We start from the raw sequence: 27,827 nt of genomic DNA, 5'->3' as shown, positions 1-27,827 counted from the left end.
AATTTAAATTAATGTGACATCTAAACACTGAAATTAAAAGAGATTCTCTGTGAGAATTGAAAAAATAAGAATCAGCTCAATGCAGCTTTCAAAAATGCATTTTAATTATATGCATGTAGTTTAAAAGCAAAAATACGTATTTGGAAGAAACTGTAGCATCGATCTGGAGCACGTGGTCACGGTAGTTGCTGAGGGCAGGGAGAGGGAAGAACAGGTGAGTTGTGGGGGGGCATTTTCAAGACTTTGAATTGTCCTAAATGATATTGCAGGGACAATTGCTGGACATTATATATCCTACCATAATCCACTGAATATCCTGGGGGAGAATGTAAACGACAATGTAAACCATAATCCATGTGGTGCAGCAGTGCTCCAAAATGTATTCACCAAATGCAATGATTGTGCCACAATGATGGGAAGAGATTGTTGATGTGGGAGGAGTGGGGGGGGCGTGGCATGTGAGGTATATGGGAACTTCATATTTTTTAATGTAATATTTTTGTGATCTAATGTATCTTAAAAAAGGAAAATTTAATAAAACAAAAAATACAGTTTACTAGGGAGATCTGTGTTTTAAGATTGAATTTAAGCAAACATAAATGCATAGCACTGAATAATGCATTTACTTTTCTTATTCTCAAGTCTAAACAGGAAATTGTTTTCAGATTTCACTAAGTGAGTTTTGTGTTTTAACATTTTTGTAAAAGTACATAGGATTGAATAAAGCCTGTGTTTTTCTTAGTATTCAAAATTAATGAAGTTAGTGTTTACAATTTACTAAATGAATTTATCATTTCATCATTGATTGCAAATCAACATAAATATATAGCTATTAATAAAGCATGTCTTTTTTCCCAAAACTAATCAAGATTATTTTTTCACAATTGCCCAGATGGTTTCTGTATTTAAAGACTGATTGTAATAAGATATAAGTACATAGAGGTGAATAAGCCTGTATTTCAAAGTTTTTATCCTAATTAATAGTGTCTTAACAATAAAGAGTGAGTTCTGTGTTTTAACATGAATTGTAAGTCAATATATGTACATAGCAGTGAATAAACCGTGGATGTTCATAGCTTAATTTTTTTTTTAAGTTCAGGAAGTGCTTACATTTGAATTAAATTCTGACTATCCTATCCTCTTACTAGATATACTTGAAAATATTAATGATGTTATTAAATGAACATAATATAAACTTTGGGAAATATGGAAACAATAAAAAGAGTAAAGATATAAATATATAAAATATTAAAACTAATTGAAAGAAAATTGGAATGGTTAATTTATTAAATTTTTATCAGGTAACCTACACCTGAGCAAAATATTAACAGGGTTAAAGAAGGTCATTTCAGAGTGATAAGGGAGTCAACTCATTAATATGACAGTAAGAAAATCACAAGTTTTTACATATTAAATAACAGAGCTTAAAAATACATAAGAGAGGATGAGCACTGTTTGGGGGTGTCATTGATGGGGGATGCATGGGTGGGAAGGAGTTATCCACGGCATGCATATAGGGTATATAGATAGGTTTGAATGTTGGGTATTGTCATAGTGGATAGAGTTACACTAGACAACTGAGAGAGTGCTGATTTCCCATCATGGAGAGCTCTGTTGCAGCCCCAATGGAACAGCAACAATTCCCCAAGTGCAAGGTCAAAGACTATTGAAGAAGAATGACCCAATGATGCACCATTGATACTGATGACTATGCTTATTAGACAGTGTGCTTGAAATTTCAACCAGCTCTAGAGCTGCAGTGTGCCTAAGAGTTATGTCCTGAAAGCCTCCATGTTGCTCAAATGTGGCCACTCTCTTAGCCAAACTCAGCATGTAAATGCATTACTTTCCCCCCAGCATGGTACATGACTCCCAGGTTTGAGCCCCCTGGTGCTAAGGAATTATTACCATCATGAGCTAGTGATGCAACTAGAAAAAGACCTTGAATAAGAGGGGACGTGGAAGAGTGTGGGCTATGATGTGGACCATTGACTACGGGGTGCAGTGATGTTCAGAGATGTACTTACTGGGTGCAATGGATGTGTCATGATGGTGGGGGGGAGTGTTGCGGTGGGGGGAGTGGGGGGTGGGGCGGTGGGGTTGATTGGGACCTCGTATTTTTTTAATGTAATTTGTAAAAATAAATAATTTTAATAAAAAAAAGAGGGGGAAATGTTAAAGACAAATGAGTTTATATGGCTAAGAGACTTCAAAATGAGTTGGGAGGTCATCAGAGGTGTTATGCTTATGCATGTCTCAGCAGGATCCCAGTGACAGCCAAAGTAGACCCAACCCCAATTACTGGTGGTCCTGAGGGCTACAGAGACATCCAAGTCCTACGGTTATGACAGATGGCTTTGGAGTTCATTGCCTTGCCAGTGGGCTCTACTTTGGAATTTGTGCTCCTGATTGTGACAGAGTCAGACTCAGATATTACCTCTTTGCACATGCCTCTTCTGTCACTTTTACTGAACCTATGATTAGTTTTGGGGTTTGTGTTTGCCCAGGAGACTTGAATCTCTGTATTATCTATGGGCCAGCTGTTCCCTGAGCCTCAGCAGAGTTGCGACACCTAATCTCTGGTTCATTGGACATACCCAGGTCAACTGATGGGGAGGTGAGAATGGTCAATCACCACATCAGGGAACCAAGAGTGTCTACAACTGCAAACAGGAGAATTCCATCCACAGCCATGTGGAATCTAAGCCCTCTCTTGATTTAGAGGAGGAGTGGACATCATCATCCAGGGTCCACAGGATGGAGGAATATAATAGGAATTGCAGTGGACTTGATGGTATTCTACTACAGAACTGTTGTGACTCTAACAATGGAAAAAATTGTGTCGATGTGAAGACAGTGGCCATGGGAGTTGCTGAGGCAGGGAGTGGGAGAAAGAGGTGTGATATGGAGCATTTTTGGGATTGGAATTGGCCTGAATGATATTAATGATATTGCAGGGACAGATTCAGGACACTGTATATCTTGCTATAACCCTCTGTATGAACTGGGGGAGAGTGTGAACTACAATGTAAACTATGGTCCATGTGCTGTGGTAGAGCTCCAAGGTAAATTCACCAAATGCAATGAATGTGCCTTACTGATGAAAGGGGTTGTTGATGTGGGACTAGAAAAGGGGGTGGAGAGTATATGGGCACCTTTTATGTTTTTTAATGTAATATTTTGTGTGATTTATTTAGCTTTTAAAAAAGACAAAAAAAAGGAAGAGAAATTGCCTTTAAAAAGACAGGAATAATTTATTTGAAGATTTTTGACACCCCACACACTCTTTATTTGATTCCTGAAATCAACGGTAGTATTCTGCATTCTTTGAGGTTTTTTTTTTTTTACCTTTGTAAAATTTATGCTTACAGCCAAGAAAATGGTATGAATAGTGAATGTCCAATATGTATTTTAAAGTAATGTGTAGTATGCAGATTTAGGGTATATTGTTTTATAATACTCAAATAGATCTCTTTGGTATGCTGTTTTATTCAAGACTTTTACCTATTCTTATGTTTATCAATTTGTTTTGCCAGCTTTTGGCACTAAATCTTAAACTATTTAATTACATAGTTTTCCCCCCTATTTCACATTTAAATCACTTAATTTTGCTTTCTATATTGTGATCATATGGTATCAAATCATGAATCACTATGGCCTTTTATTGGAATAAACATTTCAAAATGAACTTTATAAAGTTTAAGATGGCTATTTGTACTGGAAAATTGGTCTCCAAACTGTATTATGCTCAATAAGGTATCAATTATTATATGAAGAATCAAATGGAAAGTACTTAAGTATATTGTGTCATCGTTATATTAAATAATATCATTTACACATTGCTAACTACATAATGCATTTCTACAATTGCAAACATAAACATGTATCAATGCCTGGTTAATCATGAGGCAAAGTAATATTATTTTACTGAAAATGACATGTAATAGATAAAAAAATTTGCAAACAGAATAATGGCTTAAACAGAATTCTATATGGCCATTTAACTATCACCAATGTCCTTTAATAATAACATTCTTTGAATTAACAACAGCATTCTTTGCATAAATGATAATCATTTCTCCAATTAATAAATCTAGAAAAAAACTGTAATATTTTAATTTATCAGGAAGATTTCTTATGATTGGGAAACTTCAGTATGATAAACTATTTTGTCATACTCTAGAAAGCAATTTGTCAACCTCAAGAATTGTTATTGGGATATGAGCCCTAATATGTAAGTCATCTATATGAAACTCTGCTTAAAAACATGTTTTGTAATTTTAAATATATTGAAATGATGTGTCAGATGCAATATAGATGGATTTTTTTTAAAAAGCTATTTTTATTTTCATGGCATGGAGAGCTTAGTGACTTCCAACAGGTAATATCAATCCTAAACATTTCCAACAAAGCAGTGGTTTACATTTGATAAATATTTATATTTGCTTTGAGGAAGAGTAATTCTTTAAATTCATCCTTCCACATTATGAAAAACAAAGGTATCATTGATCTTTCCTACCAACCTAGAGCTTCCTCAGATCATTCTTCTTCATTTATAGAATAATTAATATTTTAGACTTTATTTACGACCAGTTTTAGATGTTCTTATATTCGTTTTTAAAGATAACTTTAAAATATGACAATAAATGATTCTAAGTGCAAAAAGATCAAGTGAACATGACATAGAGTATAACAATTTTATGCTTAATTTTTTTATTGGAAATAATTCAAAAGAAAACGATTTAACAAAAAATGCAAGTGTATACCAGTGATATTTCAACCATCAAGGTAATGTGAATTTTGGGGAGTGGAAACCTCAAAATAAAATGTATGTGTTTCTCAGCTGATACACAATCAATGGAATGTGACTTTGAAATCAAGTCAGGTCACCAAAAGGAGAAAATATGAAATTAATACAGAATCATATTTTAATGACATCATGAAATGGGATGCCTTGAAATCTTTATCATTATCCTGAATAAAGCTTTCTCCTAGTAATTCTCCTTACAGCTTCTTTAATCTGCTTGTTTCTAAGGCTGTAGATAATAGGATTCATGAAAGGAGGGACTATGGTATAGAAGAAGGAAGTGATCATGTCCAGAATCTTGGGTGAATGGGAGGTTGGCTTCATATACACAGCAGCAACTGAGATGACAAAGATGGTCATGACGAGGATGTGAGGGACACAGGTGGAAAAGGCCTTTCCACGTTCTTTCCTGGTTGGAAGCTTGAGCACAGTAGAAAATATGTGAATATAAGACCTGGTGATAAAGTTAAATGAGCCAATAAGAACTATCACGCCAGAGATAAAAATTATAATTTCATTGCTTAAGGTGTCAGAGCAGGAGAGATTCATCAGTGTGGGAATGTCACAGAAGAACTGATGAACCACGTTTGAATGACAGAAGTGCAGCCGGAATGTGTTTCCTGTATGGAATCCAGAGTAGACTACACTACTGAGTACTGAGGCCAGAGTCATTTGGACACAGAACCGAGGGTTCATGATCATAGGATAGTGAAGGGGGTGGCAGATGGCCACATAGCGGTCATGAGCCATAATAGTGAGGAGCAGCATCTCTGCAGTAGCAAAGAAAATCATGAGAAAGACCTGATCTGCACATCCTACCATGGAGATCACTCGGTTGTCAAGCAGGAAGATGAAACATGCCTTGGGTATTGTGACAGAAATATAGCACATGTCCAAAACAGAGAGATTCCTAAGAAAGAAATACATGGGGGTATGAAGGCTCTGGTCTAGAGTAGTTACTGTGACAATTAGAGAGTTTCCCATGATGGAGGCTAAGTACATCAGTAGGAATATCATGCTGTGTAAGAGTCTGAGCTCCCACACATCAGAAAATCTTGTAAGCAGGAATTCAATCACTGTAGTTGAGTTAGGCATCTTCGTGAAATTTGCCTTGGTCTTGAAGAGGTAGGCAAGTAAACCCTAGAAACCACATGAAAGAAATTACCCAAGTTATATTTATTGACTCACATTTATCCAATTATATTCTCTCTAGTTTGTATTGGCTAACAGGATACAACATGATGTTTCATCATACTATTTTGGTCTCCAGTTTATGTAAATAATTTCCAGGATAGGGATAGCATGAAAATATAATCTTTAAGAGCTGGTATCTATGTTTGCAGATATTTATTTACTATATAAACTTATTACTTACTATATTAAATGGATATATTGAAGTACAAAGTTCCTTCTAGAACATAAATTGATTTAATGTAAGAAATTTCTCTGTATCCTTGACACATTAGCAATATTCTTTAAATGTTAATACTTAAGATTATTTGATGGCCAAATATAATGTGAGTAGTGGTAACAGGTGGATTTTTGGTAACTCTAAATTTTAGAAATTGTTATCCATTCCCTGCTGATTTTTTATCTCTACTTCCACCACTATTACTTTTGTTATTATTGTGACATTTGATTCTTTTACATCTCTCTGTAAGTTTTTAATAGTTGGTTAGAAATTTTCTGACTTTGTTTTGTTCATTTCATGGACTGGATAAAATAATCAACCACTTAATTATATTAACACTAACTTTTATTTATTCAGAGTGCCTGATGTATTTTACATTATTTACACATATGTACCACAGTTCTCATTGAAATTGTAAATTGGGAAGCAAAATATAGTATTTTAAAAATAAAAGAACAGATGAGGAGTGGATGTGGCTCAAGCAATTGAGTGCCTGCTTACCACATGGGAGGTCCTGCATTTATTTCAGTGTGCAGTCCTATAAAAACAAAAAACCAAGCAAATGAAAAAGTAAACTCAGGGAAGTAGATGTGGTTCAGTGGTTGAGCACCAGCTTCCCACATACAAGGTCCTGGTTTCAATCCCCAGCCCATGTACCTCAAAAAGAAAATCACTGAAAAGTCAAAGGTATTTCATAAACCATGGAATGTAAGTTGGAGAGCATGCTCTTAATGATAGAATTATCTGCTCACATGGAGTATTGCCACATTGTGTATTTCCTCTACTGGAATTCCTAACCATACTGGGCTTCACTGACTGCCTTGACACCATATCAAACTCCTCCTTCAGGCAGAACATTCACCATTATGGTGATATTCCAACCAACCTTCTGACCACTGCAGGATTCATGAGACCCCAATTTTTGCATTCACTTAAATTACAACTATACAGGGTTAAAATGTTTTTCTTACCTATTGACTAATAATATCTATTTTCCCCAGTCTCTTCCCAATGTCAGCATACTAGTTTATCAATTTATAATATCCTAGCAGATTTTGTACTAATAAATTAAAACTTTCAATATAAAATAATTCTCATGTATGATCACTCATTTTTTCCTCTTATCTGCTATCTGAATGTGAGTAGAATCATTGATATCTAAGGCTAACTCACAAGCTAATTTAAAGTATTTCTCCTTTAGACCCAACTGTCTCCACCAACTCCAATGCTTCCCATTAAATGCCATAAGGTTTTCATGATTCCCCATGTAATTCTTGTGTATAAATAAATGCTTAGTTCCTTCTTTTAAAAAATTACTTGCAACCATGATAAGTAGTTATTACCTGTGATAATTAGTGTTTATTTAACGGAAATAATATCAAGATTAGTAATGAAGTCAGTTGTGTCTTAAGGTTTGTGGAAAATACTGTGGATTTTTCCCATAAAATATAAATATATTTCAGAACTGGAGTAATCTATGATGGTAAAATATTGCTAGGTGTATGGGTCCTTAAAGAATATTGTATTTTAAAAGTTCTCTTTCATGTTTATAGATGCCTTACTGAATGCTAAAGTGAAGAAGACATTCTGTGGACATGCTTGATCTGTGTATTCTACTTTCTGCTTTGAAACCACAAAATGCACATTTTCAATTCTGCTTACCCTTGAACTCTTAACCTCTCATTGATGATGGGACATTCATTGAGGCATCACAATTCCCATTATTGTTTCCTTGTTCCCTTTTCCTTGTGACCAGTATAACTATGTATAACATACAAAACCTTTGTTAAATACCAGAATGCAAATTAAAAGTTTCTTTCTGAAGATTGAGATTTTAAAATAACTGCTTAAATTCTTCCTCACTGAAGTCCTTATAGGACAACTGCTTCCATATTAAATAAATAAAAAAGACTTACAATTTGAACACTGAATCAAGAAAAAGCATTATTTCACAATTACCAAATTTAGTATTCTGACTTGAATTTCAATGTAGCAGTGTAGCAGAGTTTAAACATCATCAACATTAGGAGAAGAAAAGTACTGCTTCCTGACTATGCAATTTAACTGCTATACAGCTATGGAGAGTCTTTTAAATACCTTTAAACTTCAAATTCCTTTTCTAAAAGAATGTGTAATAATGTCTGTCTCATGAATTTATTTATTTTCAAATAAATGGGACTCTCAAAACAATAGCTACGCTGAAGGAAAGTGAATGAGAAGGAATTGCAAATACAAAATAAGGTGAGGTTTGTGATTCCTCCACTAAGGTACTATTTTTAAAAAGGAGATAAAGAAGTAAAGGAAAGACACAGCACTCTGCATTTGTACATGTAATTTTATATTAAATAGAGTATGATGATATAAAATGTTCTGCATGAATAAATGGAACTTGTAAACCTCAGACCGTGTCTTAACCTGTGAGCAAGCATCTGCAAGAGATTACATTATAGTAAAATTCTCCTGGGGTAGCTACATTACTGCATGTGTTTTCCTGTCCATCAAAGCATAACACAAATGAATTTTTGCTTTTTCTACAAAGTCTTGATGGATGTTATTTTTCAATATGGAGGATATATTTTACTTATTTAATTAATTTATTAATTCATACTTCCACCTAGTCTGTATTTAAAATAAGCTTAATCTTTTAAAATATTTTGGGATGAATTATATGCAGACATTTTTTGTGAAAGCAATGGAAATCAGTCATAAACAGTTGTTTAGATGTTTTTTTTATATTATATAAGAAAGCCCAAAATTCCACCTGAAACATAAGAACTTATATAGACAGTTTGGCAAGGATTCACTTATTCACTCTGTACCACCTGAATATATGGCCCAGTGCTGGAAAAAGGAAAATAGAAGGTATGTATGTATTGAAAGTATTAAATGCCTGGTGATAATATATGCAATACATTGTTCTCACTCATTTAGATAAAACATGAGCCACCACAATTAAATGTGTTTAAGTATAAATTTGTCATTCTACAACCTGAAGCTTTGGGTGGCTTGCAGAGCCATTTGTGCCCTTTCATGTTTTGCTGGCACCTAGAAAATTCAGTACTTTTATTAGTTACTCTGTGTACAATGAAGAGATAAAAATTGTACTAGAACTTCTGGGATAGAGTATTTTAATGCAGTGGATAACAAAGTAGAGGTCTGTGTTATTTTGTCTGTACCTTCCCAGTGCAAATTTTGTAATCTAATACCCTTGCCAACATTGCTCAAAAATCAATTGAGTAGTTTATGAGACAAATGTCGGTAATTCATGGAGGGAAGGGAAAGAGGAGAGGGGAGAGAATTATTAACAAAATAGACTCACAATTTAATAATGTCTTTCCTTAAGCCATATACACATGATCGATTCCTTGTGAGATTCCAATTATGTGTTGGGTCCAGGTTAGGATGAGTAGGCATATTTAGTTGACGTGACTTAGATCTTGACTGGAAGCTTTCTGTTTATAGCAAGAGCATTCATATACAGTTTTATTTCCAAAAGTGAAAGGCTCCAAAGTTATCAGAGAAAACTCCTGGGAAAACAGACTTTGGCATCGATAATACTAGTCATTACCTCTAGTGCCCAGAGGTAATCAATGAGGCAATTGGTCCTAGATGATAAAGAAACAGGGCCAAAGAACAATCTGTCCATGAACACAACATTTGTATTTCAAAAGCTATTAGTACAATTGAACCAAAGAAAAAATTTGGTGAAAATTAAAGAGACAATAATTTAAATAGGAAATGAATCACAGTTCCCTAATATTCTGAGGCCTCTAAGATGAAATATCTGTGGATCCTAGAGATCAATGGGCAGAGTAGATGTCCAAAGCAAATTCAGCAAGGACCAGGGACACCACTTTTTCCTGAACATCTTTAGGATTTGCTCTCAGAGAAAGTGTGATTTACACTTATCAGGCCAAACTCACAGTGTTGCTAATGGATTCAGTGACAAAATAGTCTTTCTGAAAGTGTCCAATGTACCTGGATGAGCCCGGCACAGTGGCCTGTGAGCTCCAAAATCATCATACAGCTTTCTCTCTGATGCCTCAATTTATTCATCTTTCTGCACGTTAACCAGTGTCCACCATCATGTGTCATTTGACAAAAGGAACAAGTAAAATATTTAGACTAATACTTGGCACAAAATGCATATTCAGAAGTGCTGTTATATATTGTTCAGTATTCACAGTAATGACATGAGTGTATCAGATTCTGTTAAAAAAGAATAGAAGCCTTAGCATCCTTCTTAGTGCTTCTTAACAGTCTTTGATTTCCATGTTGATTCTACTCTGCTTCACAGGACACTTTGTGATTGCAAAATGATAAATGTACACTTGAAAAGAATATGCATTCTGTATCATTGGGAGTTATTTAAATCTTTACTGATGGTGGTCTCACATTTATGTTACTGGCTAAATTTTATTTACATATCCAGCTATAATTTTTAAAATTCTTTTTCTTATGACATTTTATGCATTATATATTTCAAAGCTATACTACAGGGTATATATAAGTTTAGCATTGTTATGTCTTCCTATTTAACTACTTCTCATGGTGCATTAGACCAGGAGAATACAAAATTTGCACTGGGAAGGTACAGACAAAATAACACAGACCTCTACTTGGTTATCCATTGCATTAAAATACTCTATCCCAGAAGTTCTAGTACAATTTTTATCTCTTCATTGTACACAGAGTAACTAATAAAAGCACTGAATTTTCTAGGTGCCAGCAAAACATGAAAGGGCACAAATGGCTCTGCAAGCCACCCAAAGCTTCAGGTTGTAGAATGACAAATTTATACTTAAACACATTTAATTGTGGTGGCTCATGTTTTATCTAAATGAGTGAGAACAATGTATTGCATATATTATCACCAGGCATTTAATACTTTCAATACATACATACCTTCTATTTTCCTTTTTCCAGCACTGGGCCATATATTCAGGTGGTACAGAGTGAATAAGTGAATCCTTGCCAAACTGTCTATATAAGTTCTTATGTTTCAGGTGGAATTTTGGGCTTTCTTATATAATATAAAAAAACATCTAAACAACTGTTTATGACTGATTTCCATTGCTTTCACAAAAAATGTCTGCATATAATTCATCCCAAAATATTTTAAAAGATTAAGCTTATTTTAAATACAGACTAGGTGGAAGTATGAATTAATAAATTAATTAAATAAGTAAAATATATCCTCCATGTTGAAAAATAACATCCATCAAGACTTTGTAGAAAAAGCAAAAATTCATTTGTGTTATGCTTTGATGGATAGGAGAACACATGCAGTAATGTAGCTACCCCAGGAGAATTTTACTATAATGTAATCTCTTGCAGATGCTTGCTCACAGGTTAAGACACGGTCTGAGGTTTACAAGTTCCATTTATTCATGCAGAACATTTTATATCATCATACTCTATTTAATATAAAATTACATGTACAAATGCAGAGTGCTGTGTCTTTCCTTTACTTCTTTATCTCCTTTTTAAAAATAGTACCTTAGTGGAGGAATCACAAACCTCACCTTATTTTGTATTTGCAATTCCTTCTCATTCACTTTCCTTCAGCGTAGCTATTGTTTTGAGAGTTCCATTTATTTGAAAATAAATAAATTCATGAGACAGACATTATTACACATTCTTTTAGAAAAGGAATTTGAAGTTTAAAGGTATTTAAAAGACTCTCCATAGCTGTATAGCAGTTAAATTGCATAGTCAGGAAGCAGTGCTTTTCTTCTCCTAATGTCGATGATGTTTAAACTCTGCTACACTGCTACATTGAAATTCAAGTCAGAATACTAAATTTGGTAATTGTGAAATAATGCTTTTTCTTGATTCAGTGTTCAAATTGTAAGTCTTTTTTATTTCTTTAATATGGAAGCAGTTGTCCAATAAGGACTTCAGTGAGGAAGAATTTAAACAGTTATTTTAAAATCTCAATCTTCAGAAAGAAACTTTTAATTTGCTTACAGCTAATATGTATATACACATATATTCATCTGCCATTAAGTTACTCTCTATATCTTTTTATATATTTATACATAGAGAAATACACTATAAATATTGCAGTAGCAATTTTAACCAAGTTTATCATAGCATGGTATCAATAAATTTTCAGTTAACAGAGTGTTATAAAGTAACAATATAAACTATTCATTTATCCATTTTGGACCCTCATGAAATAAATAGGGATGAAATTATAGAGTTTTGTCCTGAGAATATAAGAGTGTGGCATTTAGCTTCCAAATATTTATGAACCTCTTTCGTCAATCATTTATTTAGTTCCTCTTGAATTTTGATTAACAGGTAATGAAATAGCTTAATGATTTATCAGAAAATATTACCCTTTTGAAAGTTTGCTTTAGCTTTTTTTTCCATTTTCTTCAACAGATTCAGGTAGAAAGTCAAATGCCATTTTTATCATTGTGCCTATGAAATAATGTAAGTTTCCTCTTATTCCTTTTAAGATTTTCTCTTTAATTTTGGCTCTCAAAATTTTAACTACAGGTATGGATATGGCTTTTTCTTTATTATGTTGTACTGTTTGATTTTGTAATACAATGACTCCCTTTATGTATTTAAAATTTGTCCCTTATGGGAGGAAATAGAAAACCAGAGAAAAAGAAATTTAAATCTAAACACCTTAGGAAAATATTTCTAAGTTTGTATGTCTTTATAAAAACTTTGTAGAACATACCTTGTTCAGCTCCTGGTGTCTCCTAAAGAAAACAAGGGAGATGAACAGACACAGCAAGAGCAAATAACAAGGGAGTGGGGAGAAATAAATAAAGTAAACCTACATTATCAAAGTTTTAAAATCAATGTATCAATTTGAAAAAAAGTAGCATCTGTAATAAGACAAATACCATTCTTATCGTGAAATTACAGACTAGTATTATTTGTTCATTTTAATTCAATAAGTTCATATAATTTGATTTAAATGTTCCTTCAATCTCATCTAAATATTTTTAAAAAGTGATTTTCTGACATCAAGATTACTAGTCCTTTCTAACTAGTTACTTATGCTAAAATCACTATTCTTATTACGAAATATTTCAATTAATATGTAAAATAATCATAGAATTTGTGAAAGACAGATATTGGGTAAATGCTAACATATAAAAATTTATAAAAATTAAGATATAAAGGAAGAACAGATATTTTAACAATCAGATAATAGTATATTGATGAAAATGCAAAATAATGTTTAAATTAAAAGTCATACATTCCTTCATTTTAGAGATAGTTAGGATAAATGTAAAATCTAAGGAAAATTTATTTTATGTGTACAAAGAAATTTGCTGATAATCAAATAAGATTAATTAATTATGGGCTAACACAGGGATTGAACAAAAATTATTTATTTATTTATTTAGCTAATGTTTTAGTCATTAAGTATGGGGTAATGTGTTATAATAACACAGGTTCTCTGTGAAATGCCTGTGATTCTGCAACAAAAGAGTCAACTAAAAATTACCCAAATATTAACATCTATAACCTCATGTGACCAGAAGTCCTGATGTAGGTGATTTCAGGACTGATCAATTCAGAAGCTCAATGACATCGCCAAAGACCCAGGACATTTGTTTTTCTGTTCTGCCATTCTCCATATAATAGGCCTTTCTCCTTTGATGGCTCACTTTGTTGTCACAGATGATGGCAGCAGTTTGTGGTATCACATGCCCACAACCTGGCTTCAAAAGGCTGGAAAAGAACATTCACCATGAACATGTACAGCAGCCTGCTTCTTATGTCTCTTTGACCAGAGCTCAGGCACATGACCCTTTCTAAAACTTCAGACTTTGGACACAGATGGAAGGTCTAGATTCTCTAGATGAAACAAAACTGAAACAAGGATTCTTGTTAAGGAAAGAGGGGCTGTTTGGTGGGGCACCAGAGAAATGTGGCAGGTCTGCTAAACAAGAACTATGCCCTTAATAGAGTATATCTCCTCTTCTCACTGGCTATTAACACTGTACCCCTTCAGTCTGGGTTTGCAGCTTGCTTCCCCCTCCTTATTCTCACTTAACTGTGTAGATTTATAGGCAGAATACTAGTTTGACGTATTTCCACGAGAACAGTGTCTGGGTTCTAAGTGCCCAGGTAGTGTCCAGGAACTAAACAAATGGAGGAGGTGCACAAGAAAGTATGTGGGGTTAAAACAACGAGGTCCCACCTGGCAAGAGAAGTCCCAGAACACTTCCTTAAAAAAACCACAAAGGCAGTTTTCTGGGGCAGGAAGACATGAGTCTCAGCAGTGGCAATCTTGGACGAGAGAGGATGGGGAGGGGAGGGTGAGGACAGTAGGGCTCAAATACTATGATACCCATAGGGCTGGAAGGGAAGAAGTTAGAGTTGTGTTTTAGAAAGTCTTTGAGCTGGGACTGCAAACATGAAAGGGAACCTTGTCCAGGCCAAAGGCCTTCATCTTCCCATAAACACTATGTCTTAAGGATGGTTTTGTTTCCTTACAATGAAGACCCTGAGGATTAAAAACTTTAAATAAACACTTCACTCCCCAGTCTTGTGAAGACTGGGATTGTGAACTAGTTGCCTCCAGAATTCCTTCCTGTCGCACCATCCCAGGCTAATTCTAACCCCTCCTGAAACTTCAGAAGCCTGAAGCATACTCTATGAAGGGCTGGGGGCAGGGGGGGGGGTCAACCCAGGAAAAAGAGTGGGATGCACCCCTAATTGGTTGTTGGAGTATCTCTGCCTCCAGAGCTGGCAGATAGGACCACAAACATAAGAGCACGAGTGAGGGCATGAGGAGCTCTGCTGAGCAGACAGGAAAGCTGCAGTACCACCACCTCTGCCTAATGCACTGGTAGTGCTGGAGACTTTATGCAACTGCAAGGCCTGGGCTGCTGCCCAGGCAGCACCAGCTGTCTCTTGACCCCTTCCTGGTCCTGAGGGACCTAGCCCTCATGTATCCACAGGAACCTACTTGCCGTACTAAGCCTGCAAGCCTAGGTGAGTGCTGAGTCAGGATCCAAACTACCCATGTGTCACCTAGGACAAGCTAATTACCCAACCCCACAGGCAGAGACGAGATAGGACTTTCTCCTCCAAAACCCTCAGGGGAAGCAGAGCCCAAGCCCTTCCTGATACTTTCAGCAAAGGTGAAGCCTCCAGCCTACGAAGGAGCCAGAAATAGTCTCCTAGAGAGTCCTGGTCACAGGCCTAAGGGGCTGTTGATGGCCATGAAGAAAGCCCCAGCATCCCAAAATATGTCAGGCAAGGTGGGCACCCTCTGTCCTCACGGCGACACAACACAGAGAGGCCACAAGCTATTATGAGTGTCCAGGAGATTACAGTTCAGCCCACCAGGATCAAATGTCCGGGTATCTGGGCACAAGCAAGATGCTCCAGCCTCATCCCCGGCCCTCACTTGGGATCCAACGCGTGCGATCCAGAATGGCGACGAGACAGACTCCCACGCCTGGGAGGACTTATCCCCGGGGACGCCGCCACCTCGGGCCCCTCTCCTGCCCTGCCACCACGCGCACCTCCCTCTCCTTTTCCAGGACCGCAAGACATAACCACATCAGCGGCGAATATTAGATCGACCCGTGCCGGTTTGCAGGGTGTCCTCCCAAGAACCATTCCTCATTGGCTTCTCCCGCCACCAACGATGAGGCACGAATAGCAGTTATTCGTCTCCACCCGCAGCGCGCCAGACGGAACAGGCCGAGCGCCGGGAGGAGAAACGCATACCGGGAGGCGGCGGTGCATGCTGGGATTTGTAGTCTGCAGGGCGAGTTCGGAAGAGGAGCGCCCTGACGTCCCTCCAGCTCCAAGAGTGCAAGCTCAGGCACGCCAGTGCTCTGGCCTGAGTCGGGCAATATTGTTTACGTAATGCAGGAAAGCCCTCCCTCCCGGGTGAAATGCGGTCCAGGCGGCTCCAGTCCAGCCAATCCTGGCAGGAGAAAGGCAGCGGGTCGCTCTTACAGGAAATTCTTGAAAGTTATACAGTGTCCTTTCTTCAGTACCCTTCTGGTGGCAGGAAAAATTCCTAAAACCTTAGGCATTGAATCATGTCCCCACAGTAGCAAGTTTAAGTACTAACCCCCAGTCCTGTGGATGTTAACTCTTTTGTAAACAGAATCTCTGAAGATGTTTTTTAATTAAGGTGAAGCCAACTTTTACCTGTGCGGACCTTAATCCAATATGAATGGAGTCCTTATAAGTAGAGGAGATTTAAAGAATCAGAAGTCCAAAAGGGAAGTATTGATTAAGTTATGGATTGCCAGAAAGCCAATTAAAAACACTACAGACTTCAGAGAAAGTAGGACCACATTGACACCTTAATGTTGGACTTTTAGCTTCCGAACGTTGAGACAATAAATTGTTGTTGAAGCTACGCATTCTTTGGCATTCTTTATAAGAGCCTTGGCAAAATAAACTGCACCAAAATATTAGCTAATAAATTCACAAAGTTTATGAGTAGAACCAGAAAAAGAACTCATCAATTCAAATATTTTAAATATTGGAGCACTAGTGAAAATAGTTTAGAAGCTTAATTGCTATCATACCCATAATTCCTCAATATCACATTAGTGTGCTGCAGTTCCCTGGGTAGGAAGCTGTGCCTTGGGTGCCCTCATTTTCCACCTGTGAAGGTTTCATTGTTTGTAATCCTTGTCGAAATCTGGTTCTCCAAATACCATCATCACATCCTTCTATTAACAAAGTGCTGAGTTTATTGCTTATAGCAGTAAGGGAGTACAACACCTTGTGAAGTTTTGATACTTTCTCAGATGGGGAAATGGAACATCAGAATTAAAAAATTTTGAAGTCCTTCAAGTGGTGAGATAGTCCTTAAAAGTGTACATTGAGTCGCTTATTCTTCTCAATCTATGATGTTCAGAGGCATTCCTGCTGGTATGTTTCTCATTAATAATAAGGTCAAGTACAGCAATCCCTTTCTTTGCTATTGCCTCCTTCTCTCCTTGCTCATCTGCCCAGTTATTAACAATTATTCTTCTGTTATTTTTCCCAAATTGTTCATGTAATAGATAATGAAATATGATGGAATTGAAAAATTAAATGAAAATAATTGTTAATTTTCTACATATTATCCTGAGGTTTCTGATCATAAAGCTTTCTTGCAATTACTCCTTAGGCCCTTGACACCTCAACAACAAATACACCTTATCTTATGGACTCATAAATGTACACACATGCACAGAAGCTCAGACAGATAAGTGCTATGTGTACACTACAATTTTTTAGTAGGATAAATTATCTTCTGGTGCAAAAACTCTCTAAAACAACTTTTACCATTAAAGGTTAAAATACCTTTCACTGTTTACCATTATGTCATCTAATGTCAATCATAAAAGGACAAGTGGTTAATGAAAAGCATTTAAATCTTCATATCAACAAAGTATATGCCTCTTAAAGCATGATGAAACAGTCCAGAAATGATACTATTTTGCATTTGGAGAATTTGCTATGAATTTTCATTCATAGCAATTTAGAAGTACATTTTAAATTATTAAACACAAATTAAGCCACAAGGCAATATTTCAAAAGAGATAGAAATTGATATACCATATTTATATCAAATTTTGCATTTGGGGAATTTGCTATGAATGAAAATTCATAGCAATTTAGAAATGCACTTTAAATTATTAAACACAAGTTGAGCTGCATGGCAATACATCATGGTAGACAGATATTGATATACAATATTTATCTATGATATAATAGATTTGAGAGAGATTATAATCCAACCCACTTTGCCACTACGGATATGATTGGAAGCATAGATATTATGCCGTAATTTTTTACTTACTATTTTTCTTGGAAATGTTGTAGATTCACAGAAAAGTCAGACAGCAAATACAGAATTGCCATGTTATCTGCCCTCATTATTAACATTTTGCATTAGTGTGATACTTTTCTCAAAATTGATGAAAGAATATTATCATTGTATTATTTACTATAGTCCATAGTTCACATTATATTTTATTTTTAATAACCTTATAAGTACCCTTCAAGCCACCACACAACCTGCAACCTGCACAAAATGCTAAGGAACAGTATCACATCCACTTACATGTAGCTCCCTAGAAATTCTCCAAATCATCACATATTGAGCACCTAGTTTAAAGAGGCCATTTATCAACAGATAGAAAATACTCAGGATGCTGAGACATTACTTTTGCAGCTGGCTTATGAGAATGCTAATGCTGATTGTCAACAGATTCTGTTACTATCAAATCCACCGCAGTTGCCATAGGAGATTATCTGAAGGCTTGTCAAAATGTGGGTTCCGTGATCCATAAAGAAAAGGGTTTGCTGCTCTTATTAATACCAATGTCACTTGTTTTAAATGTGGAAAAAGAGGACATGTTCAGAGGAATTGTATTGTTAAAAATTCTTCTCCCTCTGAATGCTTACCTACTCAATCTGTTCTAAATATAAAAAGGGAAAGCATTGGGTAATCAATGTGAATCTCAGCTTGACAGTCAAGAGTGACCCCTATCAGGAAATGCCTGGAGGAGCAGGGTTCCCTGTGCTCCCAAAATATACCAGAGCAAACCTCAGGCATTTTGGGAAATGCCTGGTCTTCAACCTCTGACCCAAGGTAGTGCCAGACTTGACATTTCTTACATACAAGAAATAATTTTGAAAGAACAAAATAAGATAGAATTGTTTCCTACAGTTGTCTGGGGCCCTCTACCAAGAAATACCTGTGATTTTCTTTTAGGATGATCCAGTGCTACTATTAACGGGCTCACTGTTCACCCTGGTGTTATTGATAACGATTATACAGGAGAAATAAAAATTATGCTTATTTGCAATGTGTTTCAAACTGTTCCAAAAGGGCAATGCATCACAGAACTTTTGCTGCTCCCTATGTCTCTTGTCAATTCAAAATCTAAAGATTGAGCTCGGGACTTCAGTAGTACCACTCTTCAACAATTCTGGACTCAGGCCCTACAGCAGAATAAACCTAAGGTAACAATATCCATAAATGGAATACAGTTTCCTGGGCTAGTTGACATGTGAAATGATGTATCAAGTTACGTTAAAGTCCTTTTGGCCATCTGCCTGGCCTAAAGAATTCTGCTCCTTTTCTTTGCAAGGAATCAGAGGTTCAATAACTACACAGCACAGATCTATGCAGTTACAGATAACTGGGCCAGAAGAACAGCGAGGCCATTTTCAACCTTATGGTATCCTCATTCTTAATAATTTGTGGGGAAAATACTATTCCAATGGAATGCCAAAATCACCATTCCACATTTTTAATAATGGTCACTGATCATTTTTCTCCTCTGCCCCTTACATGTATCTCTAACAGAACTGTATGGGTTGATCAGTGTACTTTATCAGAGGAGAAACTTTATCATGCACATCAACTGGTAAAAGAATAATTAGTGCTTTCTCAACTAGAGGTGTCCCACAGGCCCTGGAACACTCCTATCTTTGTTACTCCAAAGAAGTCTGGAAAATGGGGACTTATTCATGTTCATAGAGAAATTAACAGAATTATTCAGCCCATGGGAGCCTTACAACCAGGTCTCCTAACCCTGCTTTGATCCCCCAAGGCCTCTAATTATTATTGACTTGAAAGATTGTTTCTCTACTATTCCCCTAGCTGTGCAAGATCACCCTCATTTTCCTTTTTCCTTGCCAGCTATTAACAATGCTTCTCCCTTGCAGAGATATCAATGGACTATACTGCCTCAAGATCTGGTTAATATTCCTATCTTTTGTCAATATCTACTTCATCAAATTTTACAGGCTATTCATGAGAAATATCCAAAAGTTATTCTATATTATTATATGGATGATATTTTACCTACAGCTGATACAGAAAAAAGCTTACAAATTCTTTTATATGAAGTCCTTCACATCATCCAAATTGATGGGTTACTATTGCTCAAAAATAATTCAGGGTATTAAACCCTGGCAGTATTTAAGTTATATTTTAGCCAACAAAAATGTACAGCTGTCAGCCTTTAAGTTAACTGTTCCTTCTGAACTTACTTTAAATGATTTACAGTATTTTAGGAGTCATAAACTAGAAAAAGCCCACATCAGGTATTCGTACATATCAACTGCAACATCTGTTTAATACCCTTAAGGGAGATATAGATCTGACTTCTAAATGTGGACTAACTGAGGCAGCCAAAGCTGAATTGGACTTAGTGTTACCAGCCATCTCAGGAAGGTATTTACATCATCTTAACCCTAACTACCTGATATTCTTTTTTTCCTGCTTTTTGTTTTTTTGTTTTTTGTTTGTTTTCACACCACATTCTCCAACTGGATTGATAGACCAATTGGCTCCTGCACTTTGTATTCTCAAATGGATTTATTTATGTGATACCCTAAAGAAATCACTTACTCCATATACTCAACTGGTTGCCTCTTTAATCATAAAGGGATGGAATCACTGCTTTCAGGTAAGTAGAAAGGAACCTTCATCATCATTCATTCCTTTAATACCTCATAGTGTTATATCAAAAGATGATATACTTATGTTTCTAACACATGTAAAAAAAAAAGGGGTGGGGGGGAATGTGGCAAACCAGGTTGCCTCTGTGAGACCCTGATGGAAGTTCAAGGAAAACTTTGAACACAGATGGTTGAAAATGACCATCACCATCATGTCTGGCTGAAGAGCCTTTTAAGTCACTTAGTACCTACAGAAATTTGTTGAGTCCTTAAGGGGATGAAAGTGATGGTGATGTTTGGAACACAGACTGCTTGAAAAAATGAGACTTTTTTCTCAATGAGACATTTAATCATGAGCTGCACTAGGTTAGACATGCTTATGATTAACCAGGAAAATAAATTCATGTGTTACAATTCATTGTTAATTCTGTATCAAGACTAGAAACAGGGAAATACATATAGGGAGAAAAATTAATAAAGAAGCTTCTCCTTTGAGCATATGGCTTCTGTTTATGGGTGTATTTTCTTCATGCATCTGAATTTTGCTGGACAAGACTCTTCCCACTTCTGAAGTCAAACATAAGGCTGTAAAGACAAATATGAAGGAAAGGGTTCTTATGTTTGTCATAGTTAAGGGATGATAAGTGTAAATGATTCAGAATCGTACATAAGCAGAGAGGACAGAAAAAAGTCAGGAACATAAAAATGAAGACTTCAGCTTTAAATATGATTATCTGTTGCTCCATTCCTATGGATTTTGTTCTGTGCTTCCATGGTGGATGATTTATACTTTACTCCACTATCTATCTGACCTGAAATTTTTGTGAGGAAGCTGACTTCTACTTCTTGTAGGATGACTGGTCCAGGATTTTTCTTACTAATGTTCAGTTTACATTCCTCAACAAGGGAACCTTCCATTATTTCAGGGAAGATTTACATCTTTTAATTACAAAGGAAAATATTCTTGTTGTGTTATGTGTTAATTAACAGTACCTGTTCCTGTCCTTTTCAAGGGTGTTTGAAAGTTGTCTTTTTCTGAGATCTCTTATAGAAGATATGGTGATTTGGAGTTATGTACCCCAGAAAAACATGTTCTTAATCTTAATCCATTCCTGTAAGTGTGAACTCATTATAAATAGTAGTTTTGATGATGTAATTCATTCAATGTATAACCTGATTGCATCAAGATGGGTCCTTATCCTATTATCAGTGGTCTTACAGAGATGGCTACAGAGGAAGAAGCCATGGAGAACAGCCCAAATCTGTAAATCATGGAAATCCAAAAAGAGAAAGGTGAAGATGCTGCCGTGTATATTATCATGTGAAGAGAAACTAAAGGACCCCCATAATTGCTGGTCAAGCAAAAGATACAGACCCTACTGACAAAGAAACCTACTAGATTCTGAAATCATGAGGCAATAAATTACCATTGTAAACCCAATCCATTGAATGTTATTTGTGTTAGAGCTAAAACTGAACACCAGATATCTTGGTAGTGTCTTGATTTGGATTTGTGCTAAGAAGCCATTTCTTAATTTTAATCTTATTTGACATTTGAAGAGACTAAATATTTTCAAAATGATCAGGTTATGAAGACCTCTTGATTAATATTCTTTCCCTTAATTTATCTTTCTCCCCTTGGGTTTATTGTATTATAAGGAAGAGAAAATCATGCTGCATTTTTCAAACACCCTGTGGAAATCTCCTTTATGAAATCATCCAGTCCAAGAAACAAATCTCTCTCTTCCCACATCACTCTAAGCAACAGGTTTGCAAAAAAGATCTGCCGCTCCAGAGAAAAATGGCCATTGGTTCATTTTTCAAGAAGTTATTATATACTTTCCTTTATGCTTTTGTATGGCAACCTTATCAAATTGTTGTAGAATTTGAGAGAGGTTCAATTATTTGTGTATAGAGAGGCCAGGACTCAGGAATGATTCTGAGAAGGAAAAATGGTTTATTGATGGCCAGCTGGACTCGGGAGCTTTCTATTGCAAACCTGAGCCCCGAACAAGACTTTCAAGTTTCTTTTATACGGAGAGTAAAGTTTAAATGGTCCTTTTGTTTCAGTTCTCAATAGGCTTGAATTAGCATATATATCTTCCACATCTTAGGTAAGCTTTTAGCATGGACTTCAGGCATTCTAGATACACTTTTAGCATATTTTGTTTGCATTTCCCCTGAATACTTAAAGTTTATAGACCTTGCATTGTTAAACTGTTTCCTGGGACTGGAATCCTTGCCTTGGTCACCAAGGGCAGGCAGGACTGAAGCCTTTTATTACCCCACACCCACAAGTCACAGATAGTTTAGGTTATCTCTTAAGAGACAAAGAGCCTTCCACCCATAGCCCACATCAATTCCTCCCTTTGCCAAAGTTTAACTTGCTAAGCTTTGGCATAACTATTGTTGGAGCTATGAGGTGGATGGCTGTTTGTTGTTTTGATTGATTGATTATTAATCTTTAGTGTAGCATCCAGGACTTTGTTTTTAGAAGTTTAGAAGTTTTTATTCTGGATAGCAGAATCCTGGGGTGGGGCCCCCTGCAGTCATACTGGGGCCACCGGCTTTCACGTGGATTTCCAGACAGGCTCCAGATCCATCTATTAAATTTACAGACTTTACACCTTTAATCTAAAAGGGGTGCTGAAGGGAGATGATCTCTTTTCTGTAACTGCTTCCTGCTGGCCATGGGCTGTAGTCATTGCCTAACAAGGTGTAAACCTCTTATTTTATTTTAACTGGAGGAAGATGGATCTGGCATTCTGTATGAAGTTGGATGAAATTTTCATATGGTTAATAAGATGCTCACTCTGAAAAAACAAACAATTAAAAATTTAGAAGAGGACATTGGATTTTTAGAAGAGGACATTGAATTACAGAGGTAGACAAGGTTAGGTGCCTATAAAGATGGCACCACTTTTTAAAAGCTGGTGGGAACAGTATATATATTTTCTCTAAGTTATTTATTTTTAGAGAGAAATTGCAATAGATACTTAGCTTTGTTTGAAGACACATTTTAAGCTGTTTAATGACTGGCACTCATGTGCTCTGTCAGATGCTCCTGGTGAACTGGCACCCCTTGGGCAATTGGTTTTGTTCAGGATTAGTACACAAAGTTGGAATTTTCTTAGTTTTTAGCTGTGGGAGTGATCAGAACTACAGAATAAAGGTTTTTTTTTGTTTGTTTGTTTTGTTTTTACATTTTGGTTTTAATTGTACAATTTCTGGTAATTTTGTCTTGTTCAATAGGTGACTCATTATTAGCAAGCAAGCCTCATTTTTGTTACACTGTAGAGTACAGTAGAATAGTAAGTTGACTGAGCCTGGCTGAGACTGCCACCTTATTCTATAGACATGTTTATTAACTGTTTAGAAAATGAATTTACTAGGAATCTAACATGTCTAATATACTTTTGCACTTGATTCAAAATAGAAAAGATAACATAATTATTAGGCATATATTTAGTACAGGTTAAAAGTACAGCACTTAATATTAACTAATGTATTAATGCATAAGGATTCAGAGTTGCAATTATTAGTTTTAAATTTCAGGTTTGTAATACTTTACATGTTATCTCTCCATCAGAGCAGGCCATAATGCCAATTGTGTTTAAGTTTTATTTACAGTATTCTGGTATCATGGCTCCACTTAGCATGTTTTTTACACAGTGAGCAAGTCGCAGCATCGTTGATCCTAGAGAGGTTTTCCAGTATTCTACTAGCCTGGTGCATAGTGCTCTCTGGCACTATGGAACAGTGCCAGTCTGGAGGCAATATCCATTGTATACGTGGCTGTACCGAGTCATCATTGGCTGCAGGAGCTTGAAACTGCAATGTAGTTTCCATCGACTTCAGGAGCAGAACCAGAGGCTGATATAGCAAATATTTTTAGAGGGGCCAGTGACCAGCCTAGCCAATAACTCACATGTAGAGACAACCTGCAATGCATTCAAAGCCTGGTTTGAATGCAGAAAAGAGTTTGACAAAGTTAAAGTTTATTCCTTGTTTTATATATATAAACAATTTAATGCAACACATATGATATCAAATGACTGTTTACTTACACAATTTTACCATGAAGATAACAGTAGGAACTTTACTTTAGTAATAGAGGGGAAAAATTATTTTTCATTGTTAAAATGAAAACAGAAGATTCCCAATAGAATCAAGATAATTTTTATTACCATTTACTTAAATGTGTGCCTTGCGATGGCCTTCAGGCAGGTTTTATTACCACGATGTTATTTTTTGCAACCAATACCAATCTAAGTTTTTAGTTAACAATGACTTCTAGAACTAGAACTATTTAAACGTTTTCAGTTTGGAAGATGTTTTACAAACTCTATAGTTGACTATAATCACATTGACTGCCACCTCATGCTTAAATAAACTTATTAAATTACAAACTACCAACTAAAGAAATTTACTCTATTTATTTAAGAGAGCATATCTACAATCCTTTTCCTTTAGCCTGTTTTCACCGATGTGAACTTACAATTTCCATTACTCTAAAAATTTTGTACATATAATGTTAATTTAGTTATAAGTTAACTATGGGAGATTACACTTAAGCTAAATAAAATCGAAACCATTATAGTTTATGCAAGGAATATTCTCTTTCTCCGTACAGGAAGCTAAAAACTTCTTTTCCTTGTTTAAGTTATGAAAATGAATAATTTAAAAGCATACTAACTACCAGGTTTTAAAACACATTACACAATTACTTAATTTGTTTAATCATAATCCAGGAAAGTTCTCTCCATAGTTTTTATGGACTTTACTTACTGAAGTTTGTCAGCAGAGCCAGTAATTACCTTTATTTTTGTTGGAAAGAAATTTTCTTCTGGAAGAAAATAAGGCTCATCCAATTGTGGAGAAGAAAAGAATTTATTTTCAATCTTGCAAGAAGGGGCGCAGAACCAGATATGGCTGGTGCCCCAAACAAAGAAAAATGACACAATTTATACCCCTAAGCCTAGCACGCAAGCTCTTCCTCTATTTCTCCATAGATTGGAGATTTTAGAAGATACAGTTTATCCAAGAAGATTTAATTTTCCTGTGCAAAAGTTTGTGATTTAATTGTGATTTAACCACTTCCTCCATTACATTCTAACCATTTTAGTTCTTACCTGCTCCCCTTTGTCAAATAAGGAATGGAATTTAGTGCTGAATTGGTATTGACTTAGCTCTTTCTTGGGCATCTTTTTATTGCATATAGGACTGGCTTAAGCTGGTTTCCTTTGTTGCTGTTAAACCCGGGAATGGAAGACTGAGGCTGTAGGCTGCCAGGTTATATTAATCAATATTTCCTTCCTTTATGTGAAAACTAAACTAATCTTTGTTTTTTTTACATTTTATGGCTGACAAAATGTTTACCTGGGAAATTACAGGGCAAACTGAATCTTAATTCCTTAGCCTAGTAGATAGTGTCTGCCACACCTAGTCTTGCCTTCAAAGCTCTTGCAAAGAGGAGGCCCTTTCCCAATAGTTTCTATAATCAGATTTCTATACGACCTTTTCATCCTGCTTAGTCTAATTTGGGCTCCAAGAATATTTATTCACATACATAACTGCTTATTTAATTTTTAACAATTTGAATAGAGCTCTTTTAAGAATTCTCACTTGTTATTTTGATACTATCATCCTGAAGTGTGAAGACATACACTGAGCAAATGGGCAGACACAAAGAGTTAGACACAGAAACACAACTCATTGATGTTACTTATAATTTGCATTATTTTATATACTATTTAGCTTAATTTGGGTTTCAGAAATATATATCACTTATATAACTGCATATTTAACTTCAACAATTTGAGCAAATAGGCAGACATGAATAGTTTGAAACAAAAACATAACTTTAGTTACTTAAAACTTCTATTTTTTACAAAATAAGTGTGCCTGCAAAACATTTCAAAGACTCCTGAAACTTTTCTTCATTTGCACTATGACTGTGCAGTTTTACACAAGAATTTTCCTTCTTAATTAATGGATTGTAACCAAAATGTTCTCAATGCTTTAGCACCATTTTTTTTTGTTTCAGAACTTTATATTTTACTTTGAAATTAGCAGAATTTCGGATAAGCAACAAGATTAATTCTATGTATATTCACTGAGGTTATTGGAAACCTCAGGGAGACAAACTGGTTTCTCTCATGAATTGCCACTCCTAGGAACATTGACAGTCAAGGCAGGAGATTCCCTTTATTCCCCTCAGTTCTTGGAGATAATAAAATTCCAGTGGTCCTTTAAACCCATGGGCTAAGAATTCCACCAGGTAGCAATCTAGTCCATATTTAGATTCATGAGAGAAAGCAGGGTTACTAATGACTTGAGAGACTTTGATGAAGAACAAAATTTTATCTTTGCATTAGTATACAATTTGATACTAAACCTTTTAAAATTTTATAGACAGACACATCAAATTTTACTCCACTTAAATCATAAAAATTTCTTTTCCACTAACCTTCTACACTTTCAGCATTCATTCAGGTTTTGTTCCACACTCTACTCTTTCCAATAATCAATCATTTTATCTTAGGACAAAATCATCTCCTTTTTCCTTAATAAAAACACATTCCATATATCCCACATGCTAAGTTACCAGGCAAACTTCTTACAATATATCATTGCCATTAATACTAAACAAGCTTGTTAAAATGATTAACTTTTCTTCACTTTAAATACTTAGTACCATGTAATACCAGAAACAGTTTTTTTTAGAAGCTAGTTGGCAGGGGAGGCTGGTTGCTAACAAGTTTTCCTGTTATAAAATTACATTTTTACCGTGAATTTTTCGGTGCCAGCAACTGACAAAAGCCGAACTGATTTTAAAGTGGCATTTCATTCCTTTTCTTTTTCTTTTTTTCCTCTGTAGTTTCACAACCCTGAAGTTCCCAGCCAGACCATTCAAAAGGTTATCAAGTGATTAGAGGTCTATTGTTTCAAGCAATTGCCTCCTTTCTTCAGACAAGTTTACAAACATCTCAAAGTATTTTACAGTCTTACAGAGAGAGAGAGAGAGATTCAAAGAATCTGGGCAGAATGCAAATGTATTCTGGGCTTTGACACCCTAGGGAGGGAACTTTACTGCATTTATTTCAATTCTGTTTTTCATCCCCTTCATTTCCTCCCTTTCCAGGCAGTCAAGTGCACAACAATCAAATAGGAATGTGGCTTATGAATAGAAGG

At 35.7% G+C, this 27,827-nt stretch overlaps 1 protein-coding gene across 1 annotated transcript; it reads right to left on the bottom strand.

Moving 5' to 3' along the window:
- Positions 1-4,696: 4,696 nt before the first annotated feature.
- Positions 4,697-16,071, bottom strand: LOC101423350 (olfactory receptor 14C36-like). The gene is made up of 3 exons (XM_004482380.4): positions 12,916-16,071; positions 7,881-7,979; positions 4,697-5,947 (listed from the first exon to the last, which is right to left on the bottom strand). The coding sequence occupies exon 3, from the start codon at positions 5,900-5,902 to the stop codon at positions 4,970-4,972; it is 933 nt and encodes a 310-aa protein (XP_004482437.1). The 5' UTR covers positions 5,903-5,947; positions 7,881-7,979; positions 12,916-16,071; the 3' UTR covers positions 4,697-4,969.
- Positions 16,072-27,827: the final 11,756 nt, after the last annotated feature.

Source organism: Dasypus novemcinctus, chromosome 16 (assembly GCF_030445035.2).
Source record: "Dasypus novemcinctus isolate mDasNov1 chromosome 16, mDasNov1.1.hap2, whole genome shotgun sequence".
In the NCBI taxonomy this organism is placed as follows: Eukaryota; Metazoa; Chordata; class Mammalia; order Cingulata; family Dasypodidae; genus Dasypus; species Dasypus novemcinctus.
The sequence above is the reverse complement of the archived record's forward strand: the minus strand, read 5'-3'. Positions and strand labels throughout refer to the sequence as shown.

Coding starts and splice junctions, on each gene's coding strand:
- LOC101423350 (XM_004482380.4), bottom strand. CDS start 5,902: ATGCCTAACTCAACTACAGTGATTGAATTCCTGCTTACAAGATTTTCT.